The 17,398-nt window shown below is 41.4% G+C and overlaps 1 protein-coding gene across 1 annotated transcript; it reads right to left on the bottom strand.

The window, feature by feature from the left end:
• Positions 1 to 3,210: 3,210 nt before the first annotated feature.
• Positions 3,211 to 10,428, bottom strand: scrt2 (scratch family zinc finger 2). Its single transcript, XM_014136212.3, has 2 exons — positions 9,886 to 10,428; positions 3,211 to 5,781 (listed from the first exon to the last, which is right to left on the bottom strand). The coding sequence occupies exons 1-2, from the start codon at positions 10,043 to 10,045 to the stop codon at positions 4,964 to 4,966; spliced, it is 978 nt and encodes a 325-aa protein (XP_013991687.3). The 5' UTR covers positions 10,046 to 10,428; the 3' UTR covers positions 3,211 to 4,963.
• Between the last annotated feature and the right edge of the window lie 6,970 nt (positions 10,429 to 17,398).

Here is a 17,398-nt window from a genome sequence, read left to right as displayed (position 1 = left end):
TCCAGCGCTAAAAAATATATTTTTCAGATTTTGCTTTAAGCCTATCCCAGAGCTTAACCCCTACCTTAACCATTCGGAGTTATTGCCTAAAGGTAATAATTCGGAGTTCATGCCTAAGCTTAAACCTAACCTTAAAAATGTGGAGTTAATGCCTAACATAACCTTAAACACGTTGAAATTTGATGTTTGGAACAACTTCGAAATTTGACGTTTGAGAAACATCGTCTAATTCCGACATGAGATTGTGAGAGCTTGTTACAGCTATGATGGATTTTAATTAAGACTTTCCCAGATTCACATTCCCACCCACACTGCAGTTGATACCTGTATTTGTCTTCTTTACAAAAGACAACATAAACAAAGAGAGCAAACAAGTAAATGTACACATGCATTGTCATTATTATTGCTAGGATATATATACAGTACCAGTCAAAAGTTTGGACATATATATACACAGTACCAGTCAAAAGTTTAGACACACCTACTCATTCAAGGGTTTTTCATTATTTTTTTAACTATTTTCTACATTGTAGAACAATAGTGAAGACATCAAAACTAAGAAATAACACATATGGAATCATGTAGTAACCAAAAAAGTGTTGAATCCAAATTTGAGATTTTTGGTTCCAACCTCCATGTCTTTGTGAGACGCAGAGTAGGTGAAGGGATGATCTCTGCATGTGTGGTTCCCACCGTGAAGCATGGAGGAGGAGGTGTGGGGGTGCTTGGCTGGTGACACCGTCTGAGATTTATTTAGAATTCAAGACATACTTAACCAGCATGACTACCACAGCATTCTGCAGCAATATGCCATCTCATGTGGTTTGCACTTAGTCCCACTATTATTTATTTTTCAACAGGACAATGACCCAACATACCTCCAGGCTGTGTAAGGGCTATTTGACCAAGAAGTAGAGTGATGGAGTGCTGCATCAGATGACCTGTCCTCCACAATCAGGGAAAGGAAAAGCAGCCAACAAGTGCTCAGCATATGTGGGAACTCCTTAAAGACTGTTGGAAAAGCATTCCAGGTGAAGCTGGTTGAGAGAATGCCAAGAGTGTGCAAAGCTGTCATCAAGGCAAAGGGTGGCTACTTTGAAGAATCTGAAATATAAAATATATTTTGATTTGTTTAACACGTTTTTGGTTACTACATGATTCCATATGTGTTATTTCATAGTTTTGATGTCTTCACTATTATTCCTCAATGTAGAAAATAGTAAAATAAAGAAAACCCTTGAATGAGTAGGTGTGTCTGGTACTGTATATATATATATATATATATATATATATATATATATATATATATATATATATATATATATATATATATATATATATATATACAAATATATTTACAAAATCGTCAAAGAGGAGCAATGTTTTCCTTTCTCAAACTCTGAAAAAAACGTTTCAAAACAAATTATTGCTTACTTTTCTGCATTTAGGGTTTCTATTCATTTTTGGGACAATATAAATTAGATTTTACAACCTAAACAAGATCAGTATTGGAAATACAGTGCAGTTTGGTTGTGATATTGCTCAGAACAAACATGGATCCCTCCATCAAGTAGGAGAATGAGCTTCAAAATAATTTTGAGCTTCAGTAACCAGAAAAACAACAATTTCCTTTTTAACTCAGAATACTCTACAAATGAAGTACCTGTAAACAGAAATTCCACAAGTTGCTGTGGAAACAGGTGGTTTTTCCACAACATGTACAATATGGTCACCAAGCCTATCATGAGCCAAAACTACATCTTGAGGATGAAAATCAAAGGTTAATATAGAGGTCAGGGTCATTATATGAGTTGAGTGGTAGTGGTAAAATAGAGTGAAGGATGAAGCGATAGGAGAGAGACTCAGTTTATTCTCTGCAGGTTTTTAAAGGAGCACTCACCATTACTGTGACTGTGTCATCCATTTAGAATATGCAAATAGCTGACAGTGCATTTGCCTGCTGGTGCGCGACCTTCCCCTTGGAGGTCGCTCACCAACTCAATTACTCTCCCTATCTGCAGTCTGTCTGCAAACACCTGTTATCCTCCCACACGACATGGTCCTCTACCAATCCCAGACTAGCACATCTCACACACCACTAAACCACACGTCTCATGAAAACCAGTTAGAGGGGGAGAGGGGTTATGATGTGAGGTGGGAGGGATGGAGTGTATTATTATCTTATTACAATAACAGAGTCTTTGTCATTAAGAGATTTAGGTGGCTATCAGACATGAACAGACATGAAGAAAGGAATTTGTATAAAACCTTCATTGTCAATTGATGGATGAACATCCATTTTGTTGTTACATTAATCATAATGATACATTTTACATTTATATAATTATCTTGCTTCTAGTCACCGCTAATTCCAAAAAGAAACATATGGATTCAATATAGAGTGATCTGCCAAACAGCTTAATTTTGGAAGCGCCCGTGATTGTGAAAAATGCCTATCATAACAAATGTGTATCACCTTGATGCCTTACACCATTATTTTCAGCCTTCCAACCAAGTGACAATTTTGGGAAGTGCTGTTTTTATTTTCTTGTGTTGTAATTTAAATGTCTATTAAACTTCTAAGGCTTTTCAAGGCATATTCACGTTACACTGCTAGACCAGGCTGATGATGAAGAAACCTACCCAGTCTTCATCATAAGGAGTGAAACAACTGTTTTACAGCCAATCTCTCGATTCCTGACTTTTCCCTTTTCCAGGGCATTAGTGGCGTGCAGCAATGCTCTGGCATGGTAATCTTGAGAGCAATTGGGGTCGACACTGTTTTATAATTACTGCATTGCTATTATTATCGCCTGGCTAATCCACCTGGGAAAAAAAGCCTTCCCATTGCCATTATCTCCTCTGGCATGATAATTGGGGCTCCTCAGTCCTCCTTCCAACTAACTCAACCTGTCAGGATTCTGGAATACAGCGATGTGAGCTGTGGAAGACAAGCCAGCTGGTAGTATAGAATGTGTCTCAGAATAACCTGATTCCCCCTATCCTATTCAGAGGGTTGAATAAGGAAGACTTTGATGTTATATATGTGGAAAATGTTAGATTTCATGGGATTTCTTATAAAACACAATAGTAATGTTTGCTACAGTTTTGCATGACATGATTAAGGGTCAATCTTCGGCCAATACACGGAGGGAGGCAGTTGAGTGGACTCTATTTCAGGTAACAACAAGATGGAGGATATCTTAACACTTCTTGTTCATCTGTTTCATTTTATTGCCCTAAATTGACTGCAAACAGGACAGCTTTGATTATTATTAATATACATGTAAATTGCCGTACCAGTGAAGTTATTATTGCCGTGAAACAAATATAATCTGCATTCATCATTTGTTTGAAGTTACCGCTGATACTAGACATTGTTCCTCTTTAAAAAACAAAGTCCAATGGACTCTCTACAGTTTCATGCATATAAACATTTTCTTTAAAGATCAGCAGCATCTTACAAGGTCAATGGAAAGTCAGGTTTCAACACGTGAATAGACTAATATTGTAATGGCATAAATAAATAGATGAATAAATTAACAATCATGTAAATGAATAAATAAAATACATAGATAAATTGACAAATAAATAAATAGTTACATAAATAGAGAAATACATTATGTACAAGGTAGTAGGATGATTTACATCTAATGGCAGAAAGAGCTTTCAGCAACATATAAATACAAAAAATGATTCCTTTGTAACTGAGGGTGCATGTCATGAGATCATACCTTTTCCTTTTTGAGGTAATAGAAAAAGAGGGGGGGCACGTCAGAGAGTGTATAATGAACATTGCTTATTACGTAAGACTGAGGGAAACACCACAGAGTGGCAAAGTTCATGCAAGCCACTGCGGTGGAGGAAGAACAGGGATGGTTTTCATTGCTATAAACAGGTCACTGCACAATGCACATGGCACTTATAACAACAGATCGGTAGATTTGGTTTGGCTCCCAGTGTTATTATTGTTCTAGTTACCAGTACGATGAAGAGCGTATACTTTGATTGCTGCCGGAATCTTGTGATAACACAACCTGTTCAACAGGTTTCCATAACAACTCAGAACAACTGCTCTGATGGAACTAACAATGACCCCTGGTTCATGATCCTAATTGTTCTCAGCTGATGTAGTTTGCCATTAGGTTTTGTTCAATAGGTTTGGCTGGAAGCTTTTGGAATACCCACAGTTACAAAGATGCTTTGCTTTTAAAAAATCAAGGAAGAATTGGCACAAAAAATAAACAACAAATTCAGTCGGACAATAGAAAAATAACACCTATTGAATTAAAAACATATGTGTGACAAAAAGGGTATGTTTTTAACTTTTAAATGATCTCCCATTTTTTGAAAATACTGTCATAATTCACATTTTCATAAAAAGTTCATGTTGGCAGTTGCAAAAGAATTCAATTCTTAGCAAATAAAAAGCAGCATAAAAATACAAGAGGTCATTTTTGTCTCTAAAAAACAAAAGAACACTGTTACTGTCCTTTTTTTATGTTTTTTTTTCCTGTACTATTTTCTATAAAATATCAGGAGTCTAAATATTATTACTATTGATATCAATATCATTATAGTCATTGATAAAAATTCACATGCCAGGCCTCATATATAATTGTGTGTGTGTGCGTATGTGGGTGTGTGTGTGTTTGTGTGTGCGTATGCTTGTGTTTGTGTGTGTGAGCTAAAAACAAGTCTTTATTTGGGGGATGGGTGTTTTGATTGTATGTATCTGTGGACGATTAGCTACTGTGCGGGGGGGGGGGGGGGGGGGGGGGGGATCCAGCATATTTTGAAATTGTCTTTGCCATAATCAGAACAGTTTTCTTCACGTAATTTCAGTGAAAATATTGCTTTCTATAAAAGGGAAGAAAAAAGGGATGTAGGGCAGAGTGAAGGGGGTTATTGGTTGTAGAACCTAGGGTTCCAAATTCTGCTTCCGTCCTTCTGGTTCCGTCAGCTAGTTCTCAGAGCAGGACTCGTCGTCATCTTCATCCCCAGATCCCTTGAAGCAGGCTGACTCATAGTGCTTGTTCAGGTAGGATTTCAGGGCGAAGGTCTTATTGCAGCGCTTGCATCGGTAGTGCTTGAAGGCAGAGTGTGTTTGCATGTGGGCGCGGAGGTTTGAGCGGTCAGCAAAGGCTTTGCCGCAGTGGGCGCAGGCGAACGGTTTCTCCCCGGTGTGCGAGCGCATGTGGCCCTGCAGGAGCCAGGGCCGGCTGAAGGCCTTGCTGCACACATCGCACTTGTGCTTGAGGTCATGGGTGAGGATGTGCATGGCCAGCGCCGGCATGGACACATACACTTTGTCGCAGGTGGGACACTTGCGCGCCATCTTGCTATCCAGGCTACGGTGCGTCTGCTTGTGCCTGCTGAGGTTGGATGAAGTGGCGTACGTCTTGCCGCACTCGTTGCAGGAGTGGCGGGCCGTGCCGGCGGCCCCTGCCTCCCTCTCCTCCGTGGCATCGGCATTGGACGTGGCAGAACTACCTCCCTTACGGCCGTCACCATCTCCCTTCCGCCGCGAGCGCCCGTCAGAGATGAAGAAGGCATCCATGGTGTAGCCCTCGGTCGGGGCCTCCGCCTCGCCACTGTAGAAGCCGCTGGCTGTCATGCCGGACTGGGGGCTGTCAGGGTGCTCCAGGTCAGGGTCACAGTACTCCTCGCCCCCGCTGCTCACCTGGGTGTAAAGGGGGTCAGAGACGGGCGAGGCCAGCTTGAGCTCCATCTTCTTCTCCCCCTGGTATACCGATGGCGTGATGTAATCCTGGATGTAGCCTGGAGAAAACACACACAGTAATAGTTAGGGTAAGGCAAAACACACACACACACAGTCTACAGTAGTCTACAATAGTCTACAGTAGACCTGGGGTTGTGGTGGTAGATAAGTCTATTGGGATGTGATTACACGATTATTATTGATGATTGCCAATTGTAAATTATGAAACAATAGCATAAAAACATACAAAACACATTGCAATTTCCCCAAATCACACAGAATTTACCACAGGCCTCGGACTGTTACGCTGCTGCAGAACATAATTCACCGCATTCAGCCTTATTACACAGTTACAGTGCAGATGAGTGGTGGCTGCTAAATACAGATAATAGCTAATTAAATAGACCTGCGAAAGAAGGCCCCTCTTACTACACAAAGTGGTCGCATTGATTAGCTACCCTTTCTTCCCATGATAAGACTTTCTCACTGTAAGGTATGTCAATCCTCTGTGACTATCTCTTTGCTGTGTTTGCCCAATTTAAGCATGAACACGCTGGGCCCATCAGACAGCACACACTGTCAAGGGTCTGAGGTGACTGTCTACCACACTATAAATTCATTTATCTAAACCAGGGGCGTCAAGCCCAACATAAATCTGACGGGGCACAAAGTATGTGAAGTTGGAGAATGTTTTTCAAACACCTGAAACCGCTTTTTCCTGCAATCTAGAGCCATAATCATTATGCTTAATTCTATGTCAAATATATATATATTTTTAGATATCTAGGCTTACCTCTTGAGCTGCCTGTATCTTCCTGACTGGTGGTTCTTTTTTTAAAGAAACTAAATATGCTTCTCTACATCTCTGCTAAAATTTGGGTAGAAGATTGAAAGGAATGTGTCTTATTCAGTACATTTACTAATTGCTTGCTTTTCTAAAGTCTGCCAGCCTTACCAGCAGGCATGCCAACTAAGACAGTTAGACAAGCTAGCTACTCTGACTGGATTGATAGTCTGACATGGCTTCTTGGTAGCTTTAGTTATGAGGTTTGGAGATTGGGAACCTATCTGGGCTAGCTAAAGCCAAATTCATAATATTGCTAGGTGGCTAGTAGTATTACAGAGAAATAGATTTGTATTTTATTTTACATGACAAATCTGATGGGGCATGTGCCCCCTATGGGCATGATGCCTCTGACCTCAACAGAGTAGCACTTCCAGGATATTTCCAACATTTCTCACTAGATTATTGACTGATGTTACATTACAGACGGGCAATCTTTTTGTCTAGACAATTTTTTGTCCCTCCTTTAATTGTGAGGCCGCCAAGTGAAGCTAAAAGGTTTCCTGGCAGCTGTAAAGAGCTAAACAACACTGAATATGAAGTAACATTAGCCGAGTTCATCTACACACTTGTATGCATTTATCTAAACATGTTCCACTTCAATAGCTTCCTAGAATATAAGACAAGCATACGTTTCCAATTGGAATGTGTGGTGCAAATCCTGCCCTGGGAAAAGTAGTGCATAACTGCAGAAAAAAACCCATTCCTAAGCACTGTGTGCAGCATGCGGTGGAAATTAACTATTGACTGTTTTTTAATGAAATTCTAAGTTTCTTGCTGATCAATATGCCATCATCTGTAAAATAGTACAGCTGTTGGAGCACACTGTGTGAGGGGAAATAAGATAGAAGTAGTGCAGGCTCGGGCACAGAATAAAGTAACTGGAGAGGACAACACAATGATAGCCTATTGCACATGGTTCAGTGATGGAAAGGTTAAGCTGAAACATGATAAACAGGATTACCAACAGAACAAAATGGCTATCGTGTTTGTGAAGAGGGTCACCTGTATGCAACAGTAAGCTCGCTGAAGTGCCTTTAAGAGTCAGGTCATTCGAAAATCCATTTAAGTGCTCTCTTAGAATGCTGTCTCCATTCCCAAGGGTTCCCTCTCAGAGCCCCATTCCTTGTCAAAGGCATTACCATGATACTGTGGGACTGGGAGACTGGGATCTTACAGGAAGGCAGGGGTGGTATTTGCTCAAACGCACCATCTCTTGTTGAATAGTTAACAACTTGTGATATTTGGGAGATGTAGCCTATAGTAAAGAAATAATTTTAAAAAGACTTCTTAAGGTAATGGTAATTCTTACTTCATAGGCTATTTCAAGTATATAACACATTGTTATATTTTCTCCCAACATCTAAAATGAGACACTATCTCATCCAATATACAGTACCCTAAAGAGAGCACAGGAAAAGAGTCAAACATACTGTAAAAAGCAATAGATTGTTATTGGAACATAGAGTATATGGACATCTTGTTTTCGATTCCCCTGATTAATTGCACACATGTAACCGGTTTCAATTACTTAAGGTCAGACAGAGAGTTCATCATTTGTGGCTGAACTAATGCTGTATCAACCTTCGCAGTACAGCAACTCATTCCTCTAATGCAAAGCAAGCATGTAATTAATGGACTCCCTCTCCCACCTTCCTCCTTTGTTGTTCGACAGACACTTCAAGTCAAATGTCTCCACAAAGGAGGAAAATCCGGTGGCGCAGCCTAAGTGCTGATGCAAGGCATTTGAACAATGTTATGATTTCTCTGGGATTTCATTGAGCAGACAAGAAGGCTTCCTTCCTAATGCAATAGACTATAATGTTTTTTTTTCCTCCAGTCAAAATTCTTTCTTTCTCAAAGGAAGAGGAGTTGTGTTTATTATTGACACGACAACAGAGTGATAATAACATCTTTATAAAGGATTGTAATTTCAACCGCATAGTTTATGTAAACAAGTCATGTTTTTGCAATGAATCTGGTTCCATAACTTCATCATAACCTTGTGCATTTGTGTAAATAAAACACACGTTTATTTATCCTCATAATCTATCATTTCAAAATATATATTTAGTTAAATTGACCATTCACTACAGCCATCATTTGTGGATAACAACAACACAGTGCAAACGTGTGCTTTTGTTATTGGTTGCTGTTGCAAATTTAAAATCACTGAATCACAGTAGTATGTGACGTGATGGAATAACAAGTGGGCATCGTTCGTTCACAGATTGAGCTGAACTGTAAAGCTATCTGCTCATTGCCAGACTAAACAAACAAAGAGAGACAGACGTCTGGCATCCTAAATATGGCCACAAAATGGGAGCGAGCTAAAACCTGACTGACTGAAAGTGAAGGACGTCTCTCTCTGGCTCTGACTGGACTTATGCTGCCCACTGTGCAGCTATGTGCCCTTTCTTCTGTGTTTACTGTATACCCTTGGTCACGTGGCCCCTCGTCAATGCTGCCCGAAGCATTTCTGTATTTTTCTCCCTCCCTCTCTCTCTCTCCCCTCCTCGCCCCCACCCCAGCTACCCCCCCCCCCCCCCCCCCCCCCCCCCCCGGCCGTACTGTACACGGCTGAAACTCTACCTCGGCTAGTTTTCAAACGCCCGGAAGGAGGAGAAAGATGTAGCGGATGGATGGGGGTGGGGAGACTGTGCATGCATGCTCTGGTTGGGTGGGAAGGGAGGGGGTTAGAGGGGGGTTCGGACTGTGATGGAAACTCAAGGACAATAACAGCTAAGGACAAATGTATCATCCGGCACTCATCTTTCATGTTCATACATTTTTCAGTATGTCATCCTATATGTTAATATCTCAATTTGTCATCCTGTATGTTTCAGGCACACAGTAATTTGTGCAAGTAATACAAATTCAGATACACACGTCTACAGATGTGCGGCACATTTTGCTCCCCAATTTGCATAAGCCGATCCTCTGCTGTGACCTGAATTGTGTCTGCCTATCATCAGAGTCAAAAAACAGAGTCTGGGAGCACGATGGGGGTGGCCTGGTGGTGCTGGAGAGGATTATTTGCGATACGGATGCAAAATCAGCCGGCTTCATGTAACATCTGTTATTAATTCCCAGACAACAGGCATGTCAAGGGGTGAAGAGGCACTATTTCACCTAACAACCACTAATACACAAACAAAAGAGAATTCCAGCTGTGTTTACTATGTTGATATCATGGGGCATTCTGATTCTGGAATCAACAACTAAACCTGTTTCTCCAAAGGGAGCAGTGATACAGTAGCACACCCTAGACAACGGCAGGCAGGACGTGTGTGTGCTGTACAGAGGCATGCAAACTCACCATTCTCACTGAGACGAACCCCCAAGTTGGTCACAGAGTCAGTGATGGAGCGTGTGAAAGGAGTGAACGAGTCGTCCAGGTGGTGATGGTGATTGGAGGCAGCATTGGATGAAGAGAAATCATCAAGCTTGATTTTCTTCACCAAAAACGAACGGGGCATGTTTCAAAGAATAAAAAACACACAGGCCCGAGAATCACGCATGAGAAGAAAAGAGAAGACCCCCAAAGAAAGCAGCAAACAGGCAGAGCTGGAACCGGCTGACGGTAGTGGTAATCCTTGTGTTAAACGAAAAGACAACCTCTAAAAAACATAAGAGAAGGAAAGAAAATGGAAACCAGTGGAGAGCAAGGCTGATGGCAATGCTGTGTGTTACTCTATGGCTCCCCCAGCTTTCAAAAAGATAAAAAAATCTTCTGGTTCAGCACTGGATAGCTCCTGTGATGCAGCAGGCTTAAAGGACCATAGAGAAGAGAGAGAGAGAGAGCGTGGAGGAGGGAGGGGAGAGAGAGACTGTCGGACTAGCTGAGATCAGCGATCTCTCCAGCTTTTATATGGGGCACAGGCAGTGGAAGATCAGGTGGTGCTGCGAAATGGAGCTGCTTAGCTTTAATCCATCAAATGTCCCCGGGGACACACATCAAATTACTACTGAACCGTCTGTGCATTCATTCGCACACAGTCAGAGGAGAAAGAACACAGCCAGACCCCCCCCCCCCCCCCACACACACACACACACACTGCCCCCACTACTACCACCCCCCTTTCACCCCCTCTTATGCTCCATGGCATGCTCAGAGGAGGAGTAAAAGAGGGGGCGGGCAGACAATGGAGACATGTGGATGAGAGCACATTCAGTGTCCTGTCTCCCATTGTTTTCAGATGAAGTGGCACAGTTTATGTTTGCCTTGTTACAGGCACCGCCTCGCTTCCTCCTCATCCTTTCCTCTCTGTCACCTCACTACCTCTCCCCATTCCAAACTATCCTTGGCTGAAACGAAAGAAGACATTTCCTACTGTAATTCCACAATTCCCCTTTTCCTCCATAATTCTCTATGAGAAAATGTTTGAATTGGAAACGGAATTGTAGTTACCTTCCTGATTGACTGAATTGGAATGAAATTGACTCAAACCCTGAGACATGCACTGTAGAGTTTCATGAAAGTGATTTCAGCGCTGTTTATCTGTTTATCCATGGATGTATTAGGAGATTTCCTGGCAAACTCTAGAATTTTCTTCCCTGACGGTGCGGCACAGATGTGTCTCCTGCTATGTATGAAAATGTATTATCTGTTTAATTACATCTTTTTGATTAGAGTGAAATGCAAAATTAGACCCACATCTGCTAATTAGTGAGGTCATTTCTCGATTGATTTGGGTTGATAATATTAAAGCATAGCTGGCAGCAAACACTTCGATAGCTACATATTCTGTAATAATTGTTATTTCGAAATATTGAACAGTTTTCCTTTTAGAATGCTGTCAGAAGGTGTCAATGTATCTGACAAATATACATTGGAGACTGTTGAAATCTTACATAACAAGACTTGATTTCTCATTTGTAGAACACTGAGAAGCCTTTTACTGTATGTCAGTCATGCATATGAACTCATCATTCTCAATAATCAATCAGGAAAACCATGCACAGCAATGCTGGATCATACAGAAAAACATTGTCATGCTGCAATGATACAGTAGCAAGGCTATGGGACAATTTCATGCTGAATTGACAGTCATAAATTGGAAGTGACAGTTTTATAACTATGCTGCTGCTTGTTTCAACAATTTGGACATACTCCAAGAAACTTGCTACAGCCAAGTTCAGTTATCTAGTCTACGGAGGAGCAGAAATGGAGAAATATGGAGAAAACACTGTGCATCATGCTATGAATGATTTCCCAAAGGTTTATGGTGTGGGACCAATTACTGAAAGTTGCTGTCCACAGTTTACTGTATAGGCACATGTCTTGTACACATCTGGTATTTCTGGGTCAACTCTCTCAGGGTTCTTGAGTCTATTTAATAGTAATGTTTTTTCCAAATTCAGCACAACTCTTGCTGGGTTTTAGACATTGTAATTTTGACATCGGAAAGCTACAAGTGTTTCTGACTTCAACAAAAAAAATCAGCCAGGGGGATAAATGAAAGTGAACTTTTTTAACTAATACCAAACTTCTCCAGCAGTTTTTAACCGGCCTCTAGTTTGACTCTGCGGTCTGAACTGAGGTTTATCTGTGGCAGAGGCCCTCCTCATTCTTCTGCTTTCTGTATGGTGCAGTGGAGCACAACCAGGGCACCCCTCTCTGCTTCAGACATGGCAAGCAGACATTAACGTTACACACATAAAGATGACGCTCTGAAGAAACATTGAGGCACTGATAGCAACTCAGCCTAATGGAGGAAGGAAACCTCCATTGAGAAAGAAGCATCCTCAGCACCTAAGTGTCAGTACTCCCAGTTCTATTGCCCTACATTTAAGTGGTTTTACAGTGTTACTTGTTTTATTCATATGGTTGTGTGGTTAACTTTTTTGTCTGAATATTTGCGTAACTGACTATATTTTGACAGGATACACAGTATTCAGCCATTCATCCATGAATGATCCTGATTTCATATTTGAGACCAACAACTGCTAGTTACAGGTGACAGGTTACAGGTTGCCTCTCACCCTATCACTCCTCTCCCCTTCCCTGAGTTCCAGTCCATTAGAACCCCCTCAGACTCACTCTGACATCTGATCACTGCCTCGGGACAAGTGTTGCCATGGTGACAGCCCCTCAGGGCTAGTGGGAGTGGGACGGCTCTACCCTCCCCAGTAGCCGGGGCAGGGGCTTGGGTTGTATCCACAGTCTGGTCAGAGGGGGAGGCAGTGACACTATCTCAACTGCATTAACATACTGTACAGCCTTAGAGGGCTGTGGAAAGCTGGCCAGCTGAATGTTAAATGTCTTGAGTTTCTTGTTGTTTGAGACAAATCCTCCGCTGGAGATGCTGTGAAGCCCAAAACAGAGGAGATAAAGCCATTGGAGAAGAAGTCCCAATGCTTCTATTTCTATTGTCTCAATTTCTAAACATGTAAAGCAATTCAATCCCTTAATTTACTTTCAGGCTAATTCATCTCAGTAAAATAAAGCCATTGAAACAGCTATTCATCTGAAAAGGTAGTGGTGCCTAAGGAGTCCAGGACATAGCCCATTGTGCCACTTATAATGTTACCATGAGTGTGAGTCAAGGTGCTCAGAGTCCATTAGGCACAACCACCATCTATAATTCACCTCACTCTGCCTTACTGGGTTAGTGCAGCAAGCCAATATTCCCTCATACTGTTTTATCATAGAGGCTCTGTCGCGTGCTGTATTAAATAGTGTTGTGCTGTTTTATGATAAACATCCTATACTGATGATATGTGACTCACCAGCATATGGGGATGATTTGGTCGTGATAACAGTTTATCCAGCAAAATCAAACTGAGAACGATGAATAATATTCTCTGCATTGGTATACAAATAAATAAATAAACCCGGATCACAGCAAACAAATGAATAATTGTTATATGTAGCGCTTTCCAATGTCATGCACACCCTTTCTTCTGTTGTAAATTACAAACTGATCAGCCCTAGAAAAGAGAAGAAGGTCGAGAAGACAATATTTCGTACTTTATTGAGGACTCCCGGCTCAACATAAAGGGAGTGAATGGGCTTTAACTGTTTCCACTGCCACACTATATCAAATGCAAGTTGGCATATATCACTCATGCCCTATTTGGCTTGTGTATGCCTGTTGTTCTGTGTGTGCGCTTTTGTTGTCCACAGGCAACTGTACAATAAGTGGGGCAATTAACTGTGAAAGGCAGAAAGAAGCTAACATGCTCCTATCTCTCTTTGGTGGGTGAGATAATTTATGCTAATAACATCTCCACCAGCTCCAGTCTGCCTAAAAATGATAGCAGACCCTTCATTCTCCCTCTGAAAAATCCTTTTCATCCTCTAGAAAAAGCTGTTTCTCAACACCTTGCAAGAAGACAGCTGCATGGAAATGAATGAATATCTCTCAGACAGAGCCCAGACAGAATTGGATTTTCAATGTTCCACAACTATCAATATATAATGGTAAATACACTCACTCACACTCACTTATACTGTGAGCCCCTTTGTGGTTAGGAAAGGAAGGAGTAGGCCTACCTAATTAGGATGTATAAACATGAATAACAACCCATTGCCCAGTGATATTTAGATACTTTGGTGTGTGTGATAAGATGAGAAAAATGTTGAACATAAATGATACAACAACAAATCTACCCAGCCCAAGGTGGGATCAATATAGAAATATACAATTGTTTTGCAGTGCGATAAAAAATTAAATCTCCTCCTCTGTCCTATTTTCTCATTGTGAGCACTTGTTCCCCATTTAGCCTCCTGCACACTTACAACCTAGTCTCCATCTCTCTGTCTCTCTGTCTCTCTCTCACCTTCTCTCTCATTCCCTATCGCTTTCTCTCTTTCTCTCCCTTCTTCTCTCCCCGAGCCCCCATTTTCTCTCCCACCCCCCCAATCTGTTGTTCTTTTCCTCTCAATAGCCACCATCACAGAGAAGCCAGGAATGTAGGAAATGTATTCAATATGATGTATGAATGATGTTTCTTAATATCATTTAATCTGCAGCTCAGTACGCTGTTCTAGTGGCATAAATTCCTTTATCATATTGTGGATGAGGAGGAAATCACTGGGCGTGCAGAGCGGGTGTTTAATGCCAGTTCAATAAATAACACTGGTGAAAGTGAGAGTAATAAAGCATATGCAATCTTCACCATATGGTAGGTAGCTAGCTGCCCACAACCATACACAGTAAGGTGCTCTGTTATTGTCAGCGTGATGAGAAAGTCATTTTCTAAAACCGTCATTTCAACAAGCAGTAAATGTGAATGGAGAGATGCTTGGATTGAACTTAAATGATACATCTGATTGTTCATCTCCACACCAAAAAAATACATTATTATTCATAAACATTTCCTCAAAAGGCAAACCTACAACCCAGTACCTTCCAAAGGAATGGCGTAGAAGCACCCTAGTGCCATTACATTTTTTTAAAGATCTTGTTTTAAATGTAAAAGCCACTCTCCAAAAGATTTCCTATGTATTCATATCAACCGTTTCCCTTTCTATAGTGATAATTAAATATGAATTATAATTGTCATAACAGCACCTTGCTCTAAGTTATCTCTAAATGATTGTTCCAGTAATCTTATTCTAAGTTAATTGGGTTAATTAATCATGAACAGTCCCCCCTCTAACCCTCCTCCATCCCCCATCCCCCATCCTCCATCCCCAAAAAGGCATTGCAGGTTTTTTTCATAATATGTTACATGGAGAAGGTCATACCACTTGATAATAGACTGTCTCTTGCAATTTGTACCCCGACCCAAAAATAGGAGCAACTGCATTAGTGTGATGCTATCAGTCTGTTTGAAATTAGACAGCAAATTATAATATTTGCATGCAGCATGGATGAAGTGGAATGGCCCAATAGACTAAACACAGACCAAAGATGTTTATTGTGTAGCAAGTCCAAAAATACGTTCTCATTTCAGTTGCTCATTTGTCTGTGTGAGCAACACCTGTTTGCTTTAGGGGACAAACCAAGACACGGAGCCCTTGTTGCCAAAAACGAAGCCCTTTCATGAATAAAATGAAGGAATCTGCAACCCAGCAAATTTTCCATCAGGAAACATTGAAGCAGGCGTCTTTTTTCTCCTCTTATGTGTTTCCCTTCCCACCAATGCTGCTTGTCAGAGAGGTGAGGATCAATTTCCCCCGGATTAGGCTGCCTGTGGAAAATGATTGCTTTTTCTACTACTTAGCAACAATTTTTCAATTTCCTGTGGTCTTTGTTACTCTCAACATTTTTGCAAATGAGCAAAACAGAGGCGAGCAGAGCAGCATTGCTGCCTTTGCGAACTTCACCTTGGGACCAGTCGTCATTTGCATATATATTGAGAGCATACGTTTTTGGTTTATAATAGTCGCCATTCTGGGGTGGGGGTGGGGAGGTGGGAGCGGCTGGCAGGCATTCTGTCACCTGTTATGAGGCCCTTGTCCACGAACAACGCTGAGGCAGACAATAATCACGGTGCTAGGAGACTAGGTTCCTAATGCACTGGTGTGGTGGAGTTGCTCTTTTGCTACACACTCTCTTCTATCCCAACAGATAGACTACAGGCTACAACAAAACAAAGACCAATTACCCTGCAGGGGCAGATTTAGCCATAAAATATATTTATAGTTGCATTCATTAATCAGCATTGCATTAAAAGTCATATAATTGTATGATGTGTAGTCATAATAAATGGTTTCTTTGTGTACCTGTATACTGTAGCATTATACAGTGAGTATACAAACATTAGGAAGACCTGCTCTTTCCATGACAGACTGGCCAGTTGACTCCAGGTGAAAGCTATGATCCGTTACTGATGTCACCTGTTGAATGCACTTCAATCAGTGTAGGTGAAGGGGAGGAGACAGGTTAAAGAAGGATTTTTAAGCCTTGAGACAATTGAGACATGGATTATGTATGTGTGCCATTCAGAGGGTGAATGGGCAAGACAAAAGATGTAAGTGCCTTTGAACGAGGTATGGTAGTAGGTGCCAGGCACACCGGTTTGTGTCAAGAACTGCAATGCTGTTGTGTTTTTCACTCTCAACAGTTTCCCGTGTGTATCAAGAATGGTCCACCACCCAAAAGACAGCCAGCCAACTTGACACAACTATGGGAAGCATTGGAGTCAACATGGGCCAGCATCCCTGTGGATCGCTTTCGACACCTTGTAGTCCATGCCTGAGGAATTGAGGCTGTTCTGAGGGCAAAAGGGGGTACAACTCAATATTAGGAAGGTGTTCTTAATGTTTTGAACACTCAGTGTACATTACATATAGAATCCCATTCTTTATTTTGATATTTAACTGCGCAACCATGCATGTTTTGCGGTGCACATCGGTGCGTGTGTAAGTGTGTGTGTGCATTCATAGACCTACATTTGTGTGTTTGAGCACATTTCAAAGGGCATGCAGCTTTTGTGCAGGAGGCACACACACACAGACGATGCAGCTGGCAGTCAGAGGCAAGCTGTGTTCACTGTGTTGCTGCCTTGAAGCGTGCAAGTTGGCACACTTACAGAAGGCCGTGGCTCCTGGGTCACCCTTTATATAGGGTGTATAAAAGCTGCCTCCTTCCCCGTCTGCTGTCTGCTCCATCCAGAACGGCTGATGGTCATACCAAGGATAATTTAACTATTTGATTTTTTCATTTTAGGACCCCTTTAGGTATCTGCAAAAAAAATATGAAAAAAAATTATTTGATGAAACATTGAATTTGGCCTTACTGCTATTATCCCATAGAGACAAATTGAATAACAGATTCAAAAATTGAAAACAGATAGTCCCAGTCTGAGGTCCTGAGTGTTCAGGAGCAGGTTTTCATCAAGAATCTCTTTGCTCCGTTCATCTTTCCCTCGATCCTGAC

The sequence above is a fragment of the Salmo salar genome, chromosome 13 (genome assembly GCF_965601325.2).
Source record: "Salmo salar chromosome 13, fSalSal1, whole genome shotgun sequence".
Lineage (NCBI taxonomy): Eukaryota > Metazoa > Chordata > Actinopteri > Salmoniformes > Salmonidae > Salmo > Salmo salar.
Note: the sequence above shows the minus strand (reverse complement) of the source record. Positions and strands in the feature narration are given on the sequence as shown.